Source organism: Artemia sp. Qi Xiang Cuo, chromosome 9 (assembly GCF_049724085.1).
Source record: "Artemia sp. Qi Xiang Cuo chromosome 9, ASM4972408v1, whole genome shotgun sequence".
Classification (NCBI taxonomy): domain Eukaryota; kingdom Metazoa; phylum Arthropoda; class Branchiopoda; order Anostraca; family Artemiidae; genus Artemia; species Artemia sp. Qi Xiang Cuo.
The window spans coordinates 10,040,706-10,060,045 of NC_142802.1; the positions used below are offsets into that span (position 1 = coordinate 10,040,706).

The window sequence follows — 19,340 nt, forward strand, 5'->3', positions numbered from 1 at the left end:
CTTACCCCATGAAGAATTCTTCTATAGAAAGACCCTCCCACGTAACCCCCTCCCCCAACGCTTCCACAAGAAGAAATCCCCCCTGAAAACGTCTCTATACTACCTAATAACCAATACTATTTGTAAACAATCGGCAAAATTCATAACTTTCAGCCCTTCCCTCTGGGACTGTGGGGTATTAATTCATCCTCAAAGACATAGAAATTAGATTTGGACTATGCTGAACAAAAGGGCTACCTTACTTTTGATCGGGTGGCTTTGGAAAAAATGAGTGTCGGAGGGGGCCTAGTTGCCCTCCATTTTTTTGGGTCACTTAAGAAGGGCACTAAAACTTTTAATTTCCCTGGGAATGAGCCCTATCGTGATATTCTAGGACCACTGGACCAATGCGATCACCCCTGGAAGAAAAAACAAATAAACACGCATCCGTGATCTTTCTTCTTGCAAAAAAAAAAAAAAAAAACTCCACATTTTTTCAGATATGACGTTGAAACCTTTACAGTACGGTTCTCTGATACGCTCAATATGATGGTGTGACTTTCATTAAGATTCTATGATTTTTTTGGGGGTGTTTCACCCTTTTTACGAAAATAAGGCAAACTTTCTCAGGCAATCTCACTTTTGATGGGTAAGACTAAACTTGATGAAACATATATATATATATATATATATATATATATATATATATATATATATATATATATATATATATATATATATATATATATATATATATATATATATATATATATATATATATATATATATATATATATATATATATATATATATATATATATATATATATATATATATATATATATATATATATATATATATATATATATATATATATATATATATATATATATATATATATATATATAAAAAAAAAAAAAAAAAAAAAAAAAAAAAAAAATATATATATATATATATATATATATATATATATGAAATCAGCATGAAAATCCGATTATTTTGATGTATCTACTGGTATCAAAATTCCGTTTTTAGAGTTTTGGTTACTATTGAACCGGGCCGCTCCTTACGTGAGAAAATTTCGCTGCTTACGCTCCTTATCTGATTTCGTTAGCGGGAGCTCTTTGATAATAAATTCTTTTTTCTGCACCGAGGACAGCTGAGCAGATATCTCGGCTGAATTATTTTTATTTTCTTCTTTTTTCATTGGCCGGGAATTTCATTTTTTTTTCTTCGTTATCATTGTGTTTCTTGTTATATCATGTTTAGCCAGTGGGATCTCAGAAATTACGTAGATAACTTTAGGCAAAAGTACTTAGTCCTTCCCTCAGGGGCAGATCCAGGGGAGGCGAGGGGGTGCGCGCGCCCCTAACATAGTCTCAAGTAGTGTAATCTACTTAGTTAGCGCAAACTTGTATTTAACGCAATCTAACGCAACTTTTTTGGATCAACCTATTTTGCGCTCCCCCCCGAAGATATCCTAAATCCGACACTGCCTTCCTTCTGTATTATATTCCTTAAATAAGTTTTGCTGTTTTTAAAACGGAGACTGTTCGTTTTATGGATAAACAAGAAAAAATCTTTAATAGTATTTGGCTATTCACAAATGTGGTGGGCCTTTCTTAGGCCGCTCGGTAAATATGTCATAAAACAGTTCGTGGTAACGAACTGTAAGTAAGGAGCGACCCGGCTCAATGGTAACCGAAACTCTAAAAAATCGGAATTTTGATACCAATAGATACATCAAAAGAATCAGATTTTAATTCTGATTTCAAATATATAAGTTTCATCAAGTTTAATTTACCTATCAAAAGTTACGCGCCTGAGAAAATTTGGCTGATTTTCGAAAAAAGGAGAAAAGACCCCCTAAAAATTATAGAGCCTAAATGAAAATCACACCATCTTATTCAGTGTATCAGAGAATCCTACTGAAGAGGTTTCAAGCTCCTATCTACAAAAATGTGGAATTTTCCATTTTTTGCCAGAAGAAAGATCACGGATGCGTGTTTATTTGTTTTTTTTGTTTTTTTCCCAGGGATGATCGTATCGACCCAGTGGTTCTAGAATATCGTTGGAGGGCTCATTGGAACGGAAATTTAAAGTTCTAGTGCCCTTTTTAAGTGACCAAAAAAATGGAGGGCAACTAGGCCCCCTTCCGCGCACATTTGTTTCCCAAAGTCACCAGATCCAAATTTTGAGATAGCCATTTTGTTCCGCATGGTTGAAAATATTATAACTATGTCTTTTAGGATGACTTAATCCTTCGAAGCCCCGAGGAGGAGGGCTGAAAGTTATGAACTTTACCCAATGTTAACATATAGTATTGGTTATTGGGACCCGGCTCAATGGTAACCGAAACTCTAGATAACGATATTTTGATACAAATAGATACATCAAAAGAATCGGATTTTAATGTTGATTTCAAATATATAAGTTTCATCAAGTTTAACCCTACTCATCAAAAGTTACGCGCCTGAAAAAATTTGGCTAATTTTCGACAAAAGGGGGAAAGACCCCCTAAAAGCTATAGAACCTTAATGAAAATCGCACCATCATATTCCGCGTATCAGAGAACCCTATTGTAGAGGTTTCAAGCTCCTATCTACAAAAATGTGGAATTTTGCATTTTTTGCCAGAAGAAAGATCACGAGTGCGTCTTTATTTATTTTTTTTCTCAGGGGTGATCGTATCGACCCAGTGGTCCTAGAATATCGTAGGAGGGCTCATTGAAACGGAAATTAAAAGTGCTAGTGCCCTTTTTAAGTGACCAAAAAATGGAGGGCAACTAGGCTCCCTCCCACGCTCATTTTTTTCCCAAAGTCACCTGATGAAAATTTTGAGATAGCCATTTTGTTTAGCATCTCCGAAAATATTATAAGTATGTCTCTTAGGATGACTTAATCCCCCGAAGTTCCCGGGAGGAGGGCTGAAAGTTATGAACTTTACCCAATGTTAACATATAGTATTGGTTATTGGGAAGTATACAGTACAGACGTTTTCAGGGGAGATTTTTCTTGGTAGTGGGGGGGGAGGGACGTACGTAGGGGGCCTCCGGGCCCGGTCCCCCCCCCGAAATCTCACGATTTTTTACATTTTCCCATAATTTTCTGATTTTTCCAACAGAATAATGGGTTTGAAGGATTTGGCTCCCCCCCGAAACAAACTGCCCCCCCCGAAACAAATTCCTGCGTACGTGCCTGGGGTCGGGGGTTATGTAGGAGGATCTTTCCATGAAGGAAGTTTTCATGGGGGATGGGACATTGCTATGAGGGGGACGCCCCAGCATTATTTAAAAAAAGATCAGAAATTAAATATAAAAAAACAAGTTTTTCAACTGCAACAGCAGCAATATCAAAACTTTAAACGAACAGATTGCACACTTGTGCCTCTATAAAGAGGCGACCCACCACAATGTTAAGTGATTTCTGGTCCTAGCGGTCGCAGAGAGACAGCGGTAATCGTATTTTGTATCCCAAGCTCAAACTAAGAAACATGCAAAATTTCACCCCCCCCCCCTCCGACGTTATCTTCATGGGTAAAAGTGGGCCGGAAGTTTCGACCCTCCGACCACAGCCCCCCTTTAACGTTGTCCGATTGGGCTGAAATTTAGAGGTTAAGCTTTCCTAGGGCTCAGGAGCTTATTTTCGAAATTTTAGCTCAATCAGATCACTCCTTCCCTGTTTTCCAAAAAACAAATATAGCCACTTAAAGTTCATTTCTCTTTTTTTTTATCAGCCACGCCTACAGGCCACAGTTGGTAACAGATCTGGGTTAATGAGGACTAATTCGAGCCAAAATTCGACACAGCAGGACCTTCTTATATTTTCAGACCGAAAAAATTATCCCCCAAATTTACAATTACGAAAAACCTTGTTTTGCCATAAAAGCCCATTTTAACTTTTCCCACCGCAGCCCCTCTTTAACGTTGTCTGATCGTTGTCTGATCGGACTTTCTTACAACTCTTTTTTTTTAAGCAATAAAAACTTTAACGTAAAGAGCGAGGCGTTGAGGAGGGCACAGCCCCTTTCATATACGGAAGCGGGGGTTTGGGGGGCGGCAGCCCCCCAACTGCACTTCCTAATCCCTGTACGTTTTAAGGTTCGAACTTGTGACTCAGCCTCTTTAACTCTTTAGAAAACGTAGTTTTTTTTTTCAAATAATTACATATATGATTGGGTTTATCCCCTAGTCAATACCTCACTCTTTAAGCCGGAGATTTTTTAGTACTTTCATAAGAGCTATTTATTCTAATTAACGGCCTTTGTGATTAAGCGGTCATTTTTACAGAATTGGAACAAAATTCGAACTTTCGCTTAAAAAGCAAGGTATTGAATAGGGGGCGAACCCCCTAATATACGTATTAAAAATATATGAATATAGAAGTTCGTTACGTAAGTTAATTCGTAAGTTACGTATATTTATTACTAATAAAAACGTTCGTAAATAAAATGAAACAAGTTTCGAGAAAGCCATTTAACCAGATAAAAGTAAATTAATATGAAATTTTTTTTTTTAATAATTCATGTAGTGTGAGCCAAGATCAAAACCAGCATTTATTCAAAAATGTTCAGAAATTAAATAAAAAACAAGTTTTTTTAACTGAAAGTAAGGAGCGACATTAAAACTTAAAACGAACAGAAATTATTCCATATACGAAAGAGGCTGTCCTCTCCTCAACGCCTTGCTCTTTACGCTAAAGTTTGACTTTCTCACAACTCTGTTTTTTTTAAACAATAAAAAACATTGCCGTAAAGAGCGAGGTATTGAGGAGGGGACAGCCCCTTTCATATACGGAATAATTTCTGTTCGTTTTAAGTTTTAATGTCTCTCCTTACATTCAGTTAAAAAAACTTGTTTTTTTTTATTTAATTTATTAAAAGAAATGACTTATGAAGCAAAAATGTAAGGAGTGTCGTTATTATTTGTTATGATGTCGTCACTTTCCTTTGAAATTGAATACAGAAAACTATGGTTTTTAGGTAAATAGCAAGTTTAAAACTTACAAGTGGCAGAAATTAGCCTAAATATGATCAAACAGTTCGTGGTAATGAACTATAAGTTAGAAGCAGCATGGCTTAATAGTAACTGAAACTCTAAAAAACAGAATTTTGATATCAATAGATATATAAAAAAAATCAGCTTACTATGCTGAATCAGTAAGTTTGTTGTTACCCATGAAAGGCTACGAGCCTGAGAATACTTGCCTGATTTTCAAAAAAGGGGGAACCACCCCCCCTAAAATTCAATTGGTCTTGATGAAAATCACACCATAAGATTCTGCGTATCCCATCTTTCCAGATGGGAGGTTTCAAACTCCCATCTGGAAAAAAGTTTAATTTTGTAGTTTTTACCAAAAGAAGGATGCGTTTTTATTTATTTTTTATTTTATTTTTTATTTGTTTTTAGTTTTTTTTGCCAATGGTGACCGGATCGAACCAATGTTTCCAGAACATCTGGGGAGAGCCTATTTGAAAAGAAATTAAAAGTTCTAGTGCCTTCTTTAAATGACCAAAAAGATTGGAGGGCAGCTAGCAAATTTACGTCCATTCCGCACCTTTTTCCCCGAAATCGTCTGACCAAAATTTTTAAATAGCCATTTTGTTCACAGAGTTGAAAGGTTCAATGGCTATGCCTTTGGAGGTAAGATGACCTCCCACGGCCCCTGGAGAAATCTTTTGTTTTAATTAATCTTGCTTATTGTTTACATATAGTATTTGTTATTGGGAAGTGTGCATATATTTTTCGGAGGGGGATGGAGGGGGGTCGAATATCTGCCGGGGGATTTTCCACAGAAATAATTTTCAATGGGGAAGGAAGTTTTTGGTGGGGTAAAATTTTCAGGGGAGGTTTCACACTAGGGGAATTTGCCAAAATTCCTTTTAAAAATTCTTTTTTTCTGTTTAACTTTCTTTTTGCCGACTTAATTTTACGTGTGGAGATGTTAAGGTTAATTGTCCGAAGTGAATTTTACCCAGGATTCAATTGTTTAGAGAATCTTTCCGTGGTGGCGATCTTCGTGGAGATGGAGCTGGATTTTCCAGCAATATTTAAAAAACGATCATGAACTAATTAAAAAACTACTACATGAACACAAAGGTCGCTTGATTGTAACAATAAAAAGCCTTTTTAAACGTGCTTAAAAACTGTAAACTTGTTCTAGGGGAAGTATAAACTCACTAATAATTTAGCTTCTTTATTAAAATGTAAAAAGTTTTCGTTTCTCTTTGAACTATTTTTTTGTCTAGGATTAACTGAATTTTATTTTCTTTTTTTTCTTTTTGAAGAGCGATTTGATCCGGCAATCATTAGAACTCTTTATTTTTCTCTCGAAAGGAGTATTCAAATGACTCGTGTGTTAGTGTGTCTCCCTTCCCCTTTACAGAGAGAGGGAGATTTTTTTGTGAAGATTAGTATCATACATTTAATGTATATATATATATATATATATATATATATATATATATATATATATATATATATATATATATATATATATATATATATATATATATATATATATATATATATATATATATATATATATATATATATATTATATGTGTGTGTGTATTTTGAAGCTGGTAAAGTCATATACAAAACTGATACGAATAAGTATAGTAAACAAGCAGATACAAATAAATAAAAGAAAAACCCTATGCTCAAGTCTCTGAACTGTTTAAAATAAAACTGCCACTATACATCTAGGAGACGTTGACTTAAGGACGCCTACTATCAGCTCATCATTTCCGCCATTAAACAAATCTTCCCTTAGATTTGTCATGTTATTGTATCTAAACAGAAAAAAGTCCTAATTCATCCCCCAGGATACTGCATAGTGGGCAAATTTGTAATCTATTTGGAAAATTAATATCCCCTCAATTTGCCAAAAGTGGTAGACGATTAGCTCGCACCTGAATCCAAATTCTAGAATACTTAATTGGTAAATTTAACTTATAATAATATTCTTCACCAAATCTTACCTTATCCTAAAAAAAAAAAAAAAAATAGCCAATACAGAGCTAAGTTCCCAATAGGCCCAACGAACAATACATTTAAACACCCATACGACCTGTCTCCCACATTATTGATTTGTTTTAAATAATTTCTTAGACCACACTGCTTTTCCATTTACAAAATTTATGAGAGAAGAAGCAGGCATAATTTAAATAAAATTATAATTTACAGTACATAAGAATATAAGTCATATAAATTTAAGTAATATAAAAATACACTGTTTTATTTAAATTATGCTCGTCTTTCCTCTCTTAAATTCTGTGCGATTTATTATTTCGGTAGTCTTGTGTTTCAATAGGAGAAATTGGAATCTATGACAACTTATCTTCGTTAGAGGTGCGACTCGATAATGGAACTCTTTTTTGCTTTAGAAAGAACATAGCGTAAATGAAAATTAATGTATCTCAAATCTCACAGAAGAAATATTGACGTTGTAGATGTCCATCAAAAGAGAAAAAAGTTTAGATATATATTAAAAAAGTACCTTCGGGTGACTAGAAACCTTTTCGAATTTACTTGATTTCCATTAATTTTTTCAAGCAACCACAAGTATGCTGTGGGAAAAGTAAATCCATCATTTCAACTTTGGAACTTTAAAATTATTTTTGAAACTAGTAGTTTTAAATCTGAATCGTATTTGAAACGATTGCAAATGACAAATCAAACAGTTCGTGGTAACGAACTGTAAGTAAGGAGCGACCCGGCTCAATAGTAACCGAAAATGAAGAAAACGGGATTTTGATACCAATAGATACATCAAAAGAATAAGAGTTTAATGCTGATTTCAGGTATATAAGTTTTATCAAGTTTAATTCTACCCATCAAAAGTTACGCGCCTGTGAAAATTTGGCTGATTTTCTAAAAAGGGGGAAAGACCCCCTAAAAGTAACAGTACCTTAATGAAAATCACACCGTCAGATTCATCGTATCAGAGAACCCTACTGTAGAGGTTTCAAGCTCCTATCTACAAAAATGTGGAATTTTGCATTTCTTGCCAGAAGAAAGATCTGGCAAGAAATGCAATCTGACGGTATTTTATTTATTTTTTTCCTCAGGGTTGATCGTATTGACCCAGTGGTCCTAGAATATCATGGGAGGGCTCATTGGAACCTAAATTAAAAGTTCTAGTGCTCTTTTTAAATTACCAACAAAAAAAGGAGGGCAACTAGGCCCCCTCTCACGCTCATTTTTTCCCAAAGTCTCCCAATCAAAATTTCGAGATAGCCAGTTTGTTCAGCATGTTCAAAAATATAATTACTATGTCTTTTAAGATGACTTAATCCCCCGAAGTCCCCGAGGAGAGGGCTGAAAGTTATGAACTTACCTAAAGTTAACCTATAGTATTGGTTATTGGGAAGTATACAGACGTTTTCAGGGGGTATTTTTTCTAGTAATGGGGGTGGGTGGGTCGGAGGTTATGTGGGAGGATCTTTCCATGGAGGAGGTTTTCATGGGGGAAAGGACATCACTATGACGGGGGTGCCAGATTTCCCAGCATTACTTAAAAAAGATCAGAAATTAAATACAAAAAAAACAAGTCTTTCAACTGAAAGTAAGGAGCAACATCAAAACTTAAAACGAACATAAAATATTACGTATATGATTGGGTTCATCCCCTAGTCTTTAAGCTAAATACCTAGTCAATACCCCGCTCTTTAAGCCAAAGATTTTCTAGTACTTTCATAAGAGCTATTTATTCGAATTAACGGACTTTGTGATTAAGGAGTCATTTTTAAAGAATTAGAACAAAATTCCAACTTTAGCGTAAAGAGAAACCCCGCCAATATACGTATTGGTGTGTAAGCTACGGGAGTCACCACTTATTGATGCAAGAATGGCGCAAAAAGGTTGCTATGCCACTTACTCGAAGGGGAGAACCCCTTGTCGGCCCAAATGTTAGTGGGATTCCCGCTGTTACCCCAACGGTTCTGCAAATATTAGGTTTGGTACTACCCGATTTACAGTATACCGTGTCCCAGGGTATGATAACAAGATCGAGTGGTCGAAGGTCCACTTTTTAAGGCCATATATATCCACTTTGGGTTACAGCTAGAACATCACTTAACCCTCTCCTTGGAGGTAACAAACCTCTCTGTCAATATAATAATGACGGTACATCGTAGCTCTATTCCTACCCTGCCTGGGTTACGGAAACTAGTACACAGTTTGTAGAAAATACCTTACTTGTATTCTTCCAAAAGGGTCACAATAATCCCACATAAATCTATATCCCCGAACAGGGTCTAAGCGCACACTAAAACAAAATAATATTTTTCACACAACTGTTCATAGGGGTGGACCCTCGCTTGGCCCAGCCAATCAGCTACATCCCGATTCAAACCCAATTCTACCTCTTAGATTTATCTTTCAATGACTCCCAAACCAGGAAGTACAAAAATAGAACTTGGTTCAAAGCATACTTATTGCGACACGTCTAACTTAGCAACGAGAATTTAACCTGTGTTTTGAAATTATACTATAAGCATATGTAATTAAGAAAACGAAAACAGGTCATTTATCTGAAAGGAAAAAAAACAGGGGTGGAACCCCAACACCTCCCCCCGCAAGATAAATGACCGCCCACGCGCTACCTTGGTCCACCCTTACAGAAATAAACACTTAACTTCAACTTCACAAAATCCATTTCCCTTCTCTCTTCTACCAGTGTCTGTGCTACTACTTCCACCGCTTGGCTCTGGATCGGTCGTCATCGACACGTCTCTAATGTAGGACTACCATGGTCTAAATCGTATAGCCTCCACATTAGGTTTTGAAAATTGAAGTCCCCAAGATTCGTAGACAATGATTGTGCGTAGCACAATAAAAACAAAAAATTTTCTCGCTCTCACGAATTTACATGTGAGAGGAGCAGAGAATCAGTTTCTGGCACATGTGATGATGCCAGCCATCATGAAAAATTGGCTGTACTAGCCTCTTAATTTCCATTTGTGGGAACAACCCCACATCAAGGAGGCACACTTGTGCCTCCTGCAAGAGGCGACCCACCACAATGTTAAGCGATTTCCGGTCCTAGCGGTCGCAGAGAGACAGCGGTGATCTCATTTTATAGCAAAAGCTACAACTAAGAAACATGCAAAATTTCACCCCCCTCCGTCTTTATCGTCATGGGTAAAAGTGGGCCGGAAGTTTCGACTCTTCGACCACAGCCCCCCTGTAACGTTGTCCGATTGGGCTGAAATTTAGTGGTTAAGCTTTCATAGGGCCCGGGAACTTATCCTCGAAATTTCAGCTCCATCCGATCACTCCTTCCCTGTTTTCCAAAAACCAAATATAGCCACTTAAAGTTCATTTTTTTTTTATCAGCCACGCCTACAGGCCACAGTTGGCAATGGATCCGGGTGAATGAGGACTCATTCAAAGCGAAATTCGACCTGTTAGGGCCTTTTGATATTTTCAGACGGAAAAAATTATCCCCCGAATTTACATTTACGAAAAACCTCGTTTTCCTATAAGAGCCCATGTTAATTTTTCCTACCACAGCCCCCCTTTAATGTTGTCTGATCGGGCTGAAATCTAGAGGATAAGCTTTCCTGGGGCCTGGGAGCTTATCCTTAAAATTTCAGCTCAATCCAATCACTCCTTCCCTGTTTTCCAAAAACCAAATATCAAGTTTGCTTGCGTCAAAAATACATCGCACAGAATAAAAATAATGTAATGTCTCTGTGGTACAGTGGTCGCTATTCTTGACTGTCAGGCGGAAGATCCGAGTTCGTTTCTCCGTCAGAGAATTTTTTTTATACAGTGAATTTAAAGTTTAAAAAAGAAACTCAGTTTCTTTTTTAAATCCAATCTATTAAATCCTTCGGCTCAACAGGCGTCTCCAGAAGAATATCACAGTCGGCCTTCAGGTTACAGGTAAGTCTCCCCTGCTTTGATAACATGGGTCCTGGGGCGGCTGATAAAAATCTTACTGTGCATTTGATTTGAGTATTCAGGAATTAAAAGCCTTAACACAAGAATCTTCAAAAGCAGGGGGTTTGGGAGGCGGCAGCCCCCCATCTTTAACTCATCAAAAGATAAGCTAACAGTTAGTCAAGCAATAATAAGTTATAAACTGTACAATAACGTGCAGAAATTATTTGAAAAAACAACGTTTTCTAAAGAGTTAAAGAGGCTGAGTCACAAGTTCGAACCTTAAAACGTACAGGGATTTGGAGGTGCAGTTGGGGGGCTGCCGCCCCCCAAACCCCCGCTTCCGTATATGAAAGGGGCTGTGCCCTCCTCAACTCCTCGCTCTTTACGCTAAAGTTTTTATTGTTTAAAAAAAAGAGTTGTGAGAAAGTCAAACTTTAGCTTAAAGAGCGAGGTGTTGAGGAGGGCATAGCCCCTTTCATATACGGAAGCGGGGGTTTGGGGGGCGGCAGCCCCCCAACTTTTCCTCCTAATCCCTGTACGTTTTAAGGTTCGAACTTGTCATCATTAGACATCATTAGACATAATTAGACAATACATCATATCGTCTGACTTCATTGCATAGTTGCATCATCATAAACGTTTAATACATCATTAGACAATACATCATATTGTCTGACATCATTGCATCGTTGATCATTTATCGTTTTTGCTCTTTGAATGCATTTGAATGTGACGTCATTCACATGAAAAATTGTTAATAAACAAGGGCTCTAAAGTATAGTCAGCCCAAGGGTACACGTCCTGCCTATGACCCACCAAAATATTACCATGTCTCACCGTGGGGGGGGGGGGGGTTGCAACCCATGTTGAGACTCATGGGTCTAGACCCTATGCAATGCATCCTTAATAAGCTCCAAAGTTTGTTGAAATATTAAAATTTTTCAATATCAATCAATTGCTTCAAACACCCTCCCCCTTCCGTATATCTGTTTAAAACTGAGGTGTTGTAATTAATGAAGATGAAGAGAATACCAACTATTTTTCATTTAAGAAGTAACTTCGAGGGATTAGAAAGGTATCCGAAGTTACCTAATATCTCTAAATTTTTTGAAGCAGCCATAAGCCTACTGTTGGAAAACTAAATTTAACGTTTGAAACTTCGGACTAGAAAGTTATTTTTGAAACACATACTCGTAAATCAACATCGTATTTCATTTTGAATAGTGAAATGATGGAGAATGATATTTGAGATAAATAACTCAAATGGTCTAAACCATATTTACCTATGTCTGGGTCCTAATATAAGTATCCTTAATGTGCTCCGAAAATTGGTGAATTTCTGACATGTTTCAATATCGAGCATGCGTGCAAACAGGAAGGATCCGAAGTAGCGGGGTAACAGGAAGGGATCAAATCTTCATTTTGGGACGTACATTGCTGCATGCCCCCCTTTCCTCAGATATATATATAATACTAAATTATCTTTGTTTCAATGAAGATATTGCAACCTATTAGTAGATTTGAACAACTACCTTCGAACGATTAGAAAGACCTTTTTTAAACAGCCACAGGTCTGTTATTGGAAAACTGAATTTGCCGTTTCAACTTTTATAGTAAAAAAATTATTTTTCGGAAAATATGTATGGGGAAATATATTTTGAAGGTGGTGAGACTGTCTGCTATTGAAATTTTAGGAAATCGGGTACTTTCTAGGAATTGGGATAAAAGATCGTGGGAATTATCTTTATTCAATGCGTGACTTCATCCTGAAACTTTTTGCGTTTGAAAAAATATAATCAAAATAAATGTGTCTCTCGACTCATAAAAGAAAAGTTAGTATTGCAGACGGTGTTGAGGAGTCAGATAAGAATGGAAGAACAATTATACAGATATGAACCACAACAATAATTTCTGAAGTAGCTTTTTCTTGACTGTATTGCATTTTTATGTAAGCAGCCACCGATTATAGTGATAATGGTTCCAATGAAAAACTTGCACGAAAGTTATAGTTCAAAATCTAGAATCTGAGCCTATAACTTGATTTTTGAAAGAGATATTTGTGAATCAGCGCTATAATTTCTTTTATTTTTTTTTTTTTGAAGAAAAGACTATACAAAACCCTTGCTATTTATTTTATTGATTTTTAAAAAAGGTGCCTTTTAAGAACAATTTTTCCCTTTTCATTGTAACTTTCAAGAGACTAATTACACTGGAACGTGGCTGCAGTTAGATTTACAGACGTATGGACCAGACATCCTTAATGATAAATAAAAAACTTAATTTTACTATAAACGTGAAAGTTTAAAAGAAACTGAAAGACTTCAATATTTGAGAGCAATATTAACAGCTAAAGGTGGTTGGAAAGAGCATGTAAAATAGATGATTAAGAGAGGGAAAGCATTTTCATCAACAATCCTATGTAAGTACTACTCTTTCACGTATAAAAGGCTTAAAGATGCATAAGTAGGTTTTTACTACTAAAGTGCGTCCTACAGTCCATTACGGAGCTGAGCTCTGGGTGTACGACCCGGCAACACAGTTGGAATCAATATAGCTGTAACACTTTAAAAGATTAATTGGTGTCCACCAGGGCCGTATCCAAGATTCTTTTTTGGGGGTGGGGGGAGGGCGGGGGGGGGGGTTTACTGAAGATTTTTTTTTGGGGGGGGGTTACAAAAAAAAATTAAAAACGAATCAAAAATTTGTTTATATTCCTTTTTGTTACGTTTTTTTTTACAAATTTGACCAACATTTTGGAGGGGTGGGGGTTCAAACCTCCTACCCCATTGGGTACGGCCTTGGTGTCCACTCTACGACACATAATCACGCTGTAAAAGGAGACCTAAGACTGTTTTCGCTTAGATTAAGTAGACTAGGGCAAATGATACGGTCCTGGATAAAAGTTGCTAGCCTGTCCGAGGATAGGTTAGCTAAGGGAGCTTAGTAGGAGATCTCACGGTCAAAGTGGAAAAGATCATGGCTATATCATAGGCAGCGCTTTGGTTTCTTGGTCATAGATCAGGGCACTTCGTATCGAAGGAGTTATTGTAGAAACTTTGAAAAGGGCTCATTTGATTATAAATTGGAGTGGCTTGTGCCCTTTTTAATAGTCGAAAATGATTGGAAGGCAACTAACACCCCTTACACGCCCTCCATTTCCTCAAACACATCCAATAAAAATTTTGAGATAGTGATTTTGTTTAGCGTAGTTGATTTCCAGATAAAAATAATGTTTTTGAGGATGGACAATGTTTTTGAAATGTTTTTTGAGGAGGACAGTCCCCCACAGTCCTCAGGGCAAGGGTTGTAAGTTATGGCCTGGGGGCATATAAGGTTTTTATAGATAGTGATGTTGTAGAAACTTCAAAAAGGGCTCATTCGATTGGATATTCAAAGTGCTTTTGCCCTTTTTAATAGCCGAAAGTGATTGTAGTATAAATAACACCCCTCTCATACCCACCATTTCCCCACACACATTTAATCAAAATTTTGAGATAAACATTTTGTTTGACGTTGTTAAAAAGTTTGGAAATTATGTTTTTGAGGATGACACTCCCCCACAGCCCTCAGGGCAAGGGTTGTTAGTTAATGCCCTGGGGGCACATAAGGTTTTTTTTTCTTATAGAAAGCGTTGTCGTAGAAACTTCAAAAAGGAATCCTTCGAGGAATCCTTTGGAAATTGGAACGGCTAGTGCCCTAGTCGAAAGCGATTGGATGGCAAGTAACTCCCTCTCACGCCCACCTTTTCCCCAAACACATCCAATCAAAATTTTGAGATCGCCATTTTGTTCAACGTAGTTCAATGGTCCAGAAATTATGTCTTTGAGGATGACAACCCCCTAACAGCCTTAAGGTCAAGGGTTGTAAGTTATGCTCTGGGGCATATAAGGTTTTTACAGAACGCGTTGTCGTAGAAACTTCAAAAAGGGCTCATTCGATTAGAAATTGAAAGGGCTAGTGCGATTTTTAAGTCGGAAGCGATTGGAGGGCAACTAGCGTGCCTCTCACGCCCACCATTTCCCCAAATACATCCAATCAAAATTTTGAGATATCAATTTTCTTCAACGTAGTTGAAAATTCTGGAAATTAGGTCTTTGAGGATGACAACCCCCCCCCCAGCCCTAAGGGCAAGGATTGTAAATCATGCCCTGGGGCATATAAGGTTTTTTATTGAAAGTGTTGTCTTAGAAACTTCAAAAGGGCTCATTCGATTGGAAACTGAAAGGGCTAGTGCCTTTTTTAATAGTTGAAAGTGATTGGAGGGCAACTAACGCCCCTCTCACGCCCACCATTTCCTCAAACACATCCAGTCAAAATTTTGAGATAGCCATTTGGTTTAACGGAGTTGGAAGTTCTGGAAATTAGGTCTTTGAGGATGACAACCCCCTCAGAGCAATCAGGGCAAGGGTTGTAATTTATGCCTTGGGGGCATATTAGGTGTTTATAGAAAGCGTTGCCGTAGATATTCAAAAAGGGTTCATTCGATTGGAAATTAAAAGGGCTTTAATAGTCGAAAATGATTGAAATTTTTATAGTAAAGATCGATGTGGGTGCAACGTATTATTTTTTTCCTTTTTTTGTCTAGACCAGGACACTTCGTATCGAAGGAGTTCTCTTATGAACTTTGAAAAGGGCTCATTCGATTGAAAATAGAAAGGGCTAATGCCCTTTTTAATAGTCGAAAGTGATTGAAGGGCAAATTTCCCCCCACCCCCCCCCACCCTTCCATTTGCCCATTATGTTTAATAACAAAATGTTGCCTTGAGATTAAATCGAAATGCACTGTGTTAACACTAATTCCTAGTAAGGCATCTCAGCATTATCCAAAGAACGACTGAGGGTATTATGTTCAAACTTTTGGGGCTATCTCTGCTCTTAAAATTAACCAAATCAAAATAGCGTAAGTGTATCCAAGCTATCAAAGAAATTAAACAGATTTTTTTGCGAACGGTATCAAGTTTTCTATTTCAGGTCAACTAGAAAAAGTATGAAACTAAATTAAACACTACTATTTGTGACCGGATTTTTAAAAGGTTGTGTGTTGTTGAAAATAGCTGAAAAATTTTCTCCAGCATACAAAAAGCAGGCCAAACTATAAAGTCTTAAAAAAAGGAAAAGATTTAAAGAATTATTTTCTTTTTCCCTGAAAAGACTATGCAAATATAAAACGAACAGAAATTAATTAAAAAACTTTTTCCACAAATAATTTTTTCAAAGAAAAGTAAAGAACTCCATTAAACAAAAAATGAGCAAAAATAAGATAAAATCAAATAATCTATCAAGCGTGAAACTACCACAAATCAGCATCGATAAATAAATAAAACCTAAAACGAACAGAAATTACAATAAATAACCGAGTCAAACTCAAAACGAGCAGAAATTAACATGAGTAGGGCTCAAAATCCCTATGCCTTCCCAAGGCCAGAATGTAATTTGCACTTTACTGAAAAAAATACAAATGAATGTGCATTGTCAGTTTAATATACATATACTGATATTTATTAATCAAAATGTTAATATTATTTGATTTGTTAAAGTTATAAAGTAAAAACATTTAAATTTTTTCAGTAAAGTGCAAATTATGTTCTGGCCTTGGGAAGGCATAGGGGCTTTCAAAAATTCCTTCAATAGTTTGACTGACATTAAGTAAATAAACTGCCTGTGAACCGAGAGAGAAATTGATGGCATTTGAATTCAGAAGGACTGGAAGTGTTTGCATGGTTTAAGGATCAAAATTTAAACGGAACGAAAAGCCAAACTGCGCTTATGCACAGATTAAGCTTCATGAATTTATCTTGCTGCATTTTCAAAATTTTTAAAATTAGTTTAATAGTTAGACATATCTTAAGGAAATCTTCGGTATGTGAAACAAGAGAGGGATTATTGCCGTTGGGTATTCAATACTGGAAGCTTTCGTGGGGCCCAAGAACATAGTTGTTATCAGAACAGAAGAAGAAACTGCTCCTTGGCAGGCTCCTTTTTGGACAATAAGTTTTCTATCTTGGGGTGCCCTCTCCTTAAGTTTCGGAAAAGGGATCTTTAGGTAAACTTTTGGAGGCAGCACTTAACATGGAAAGTTTACGATGGAACAATTTACAACCATTATAGTGGTAGGAAAAACCGCCGTATCAATAAGGGAGTTGAAGGCCCACCGAGGGTATCAAGTCCTGTAGGAAACAGGAAAAAGCCGAAGTATCAGCACGAGTGAGTAAATTGTTAAAAGCAAAAAGTGCATTAGAACCACCAGATTAGCAATGGAGGCCAAACTTTGGGGATGGACTAAAACACAAACTCAAATTTCAGTTATAACAACTAATTCAAACAGCTTGAACAGAGTAGTTGAAATGATAATAAGCTGTAAGAAATTTCGCTAAACGGCTGTTTTACCCTTCTTGGGAATTGGCATGACATCTGAGTTACAAATATGATGAAGAAACAATGCCTTAGGTTTTGATCATCTAGATTACCAATGTTAAATGGTGTATGAAGAGAAACCTTCAATGCTTGATTTGCAGACTGCTAACGCTATTGTTACAGGAAGGTGGCTTCGCATTCAAACTCGGTTTCATTCACCCTCCCCGCCCCCCCCTGACTCTCTCTCTTTTTGTCCATCTGTCTCTCTTCTTGTCTTTTTCTCTCTGTCTGTCTGTCTGTTTCTCTCTCTATTTCTCTGTATCTCTATCTCTCTCACTTCCACCCTTGCTCTCTCTCTCTCTGTTTCTTTTGCTTAGTCTACATTGCACCATTAATAGTTTACTTTTCATTGTTCCTTCCGAGTCAGCAAATCAAAAATACCAGCATTAATATTACAAATTACTTGCGAAAAATAAAAAAAAATACCCTACAAAATAGAGCCAAGAAAGCAATAAAACACAGACAAAGATCAACTAACAGATAACTAGTTTGATATGAGTCGTAGTCCCACACTTGCGCGTAGTCTCGCAATTACGCAGGCGAATCAGTTGAAATAGGGGTCTTGTAGCCGGTTGTTAACATTCGGTGACTCAAAAATTGCTTAGCATAAGTTTCAACAATTGTCAATATTTAAAAAAAAAATTGCCAACGTCATTCGGTGTGATTTTAACGTCATTTTTTTAATCTGGTTTCTTTTGCAAACATATTTGGGAAAAAGTATCGCAGCTAATTCAGACAATTAGTATGGATATGGTACTATATATAAACTTTATTTATTAAGCATAATTTAAACCAAAAATTGAATGTTAATGACCAGTGGCCTATTTAGCCTATTAGTAAATCCACACGGGATATAGTACCACCATGCATTCCTTTAATGCACCCCACTTATCTCATCCCTTTTCTTTTAGGTCTATATAGTATATGTTACTATCTTTTCACTCATAAGCTCCGTAGGAATTGGAATTGGCTGGGGCATCTATTCCCTACAAACGGAAGCTGAAGACCCAGGACTACAAGTTGCGATTAATGTACTTGAAGGTCTTTGTGCAGGAACTCTTGTTTATGTGGCATTTTTTGAAATTCTTGAACGTGAGCGTACTAAAGACATCTCAAGACTCCTTCAACTCACACTTACCATAGTTGGATTCATGGCAATGCTTGGATTAGAGGCACTTGGTAAGTTTAAATATTTTTTCTCTTCCCTTCTTTGTATATCCTTTCCTTCTTAACATTTTAATTAAAACGTTAAAAAATTGCTTATTTAAAGCGTTATCTCAAGAATATGCTAGGATTAGTAATCTAGAATACTTTTAAAACAGCTTTTACATGATTTTAATTATTGATCAACGCACAGAAGAACCAGGAAAACTACTTTTCAAATAGGATACAGTGATGTCCTCTTTTTTCTTTTTTGACTTGCCGCTAGAGGGCGCTGAAATCTTAGAGAGGTGTATAAGAGCTCATTTGAAAAAATTGCTGTATATAGCACCCGGAGGCATGAGGGAGGATTTTGAGGGGCACCTGGAGGCATGAGGCACGGAGGCACGCCTGAGGCATGCCTCCGGAGGCATGCCGGAGGCATTAAAAATGGACAGGGAGGGAAACTTGTAAAATATTCCAAAGGGCGCAGTATGTAAATATATACAGCTTGCCTTTTGTAATTAATAAAATATAGAATTCGAATAAAATTCTATTATCGACAAAACTGCTTTATGTGCATGATGACATAACACACGTATTTCTTAAAAAGGTATGTCCTTTACTAGGTTGCAGGTACCATTGCAACCACGATAATAAAATACGTATCCACGTAACCACGTATCCAAGATATGTATTTTATATCGTAACCACGATATAAAATACGTATCTCTTAAAACAATAATATAGCACACATATCCCTGAAAAGTTACATAAATATCTGAGGGGTTAACAACTGGGCATTTTGAGGGGCACCTGGAGGCATGAGGCACGGAGGCACGCCTGAGGCATGCCTCCGGAGGCATGCCGGAGGCATTAAAAATGGACAGGGAGGGAAACTTGTAAAATATTCCAA

General features: G+C 36.8%; 1 protein-coding gene across 1 annotated transcript in view; it reads left to right on the forward strand.

The window, feature by feature from the left end:
- The window catches only part of LOC148948299 (zinc transporter ZIP1-like), a 52,737-nt gene extending 34,206 nt beyond the window's left edge, over positions 1–18,531 (forward strand). Inside the window, exon 5 of the mRNA XM_089093875.1 lies at positions 18,196–18,531. Coding sequence (XP_088950001.1) covers positions 18,196–18,516 — 321 coding nt within the window. The 3' untranslated portion in view covers positions 18,517–18,531. The remainder of the gene's footprint in view (positions 1–18,195) is intronic.
- The last annotated feature ends 809 nt before the right edge of the window (positions 18,532–19,340 follow it).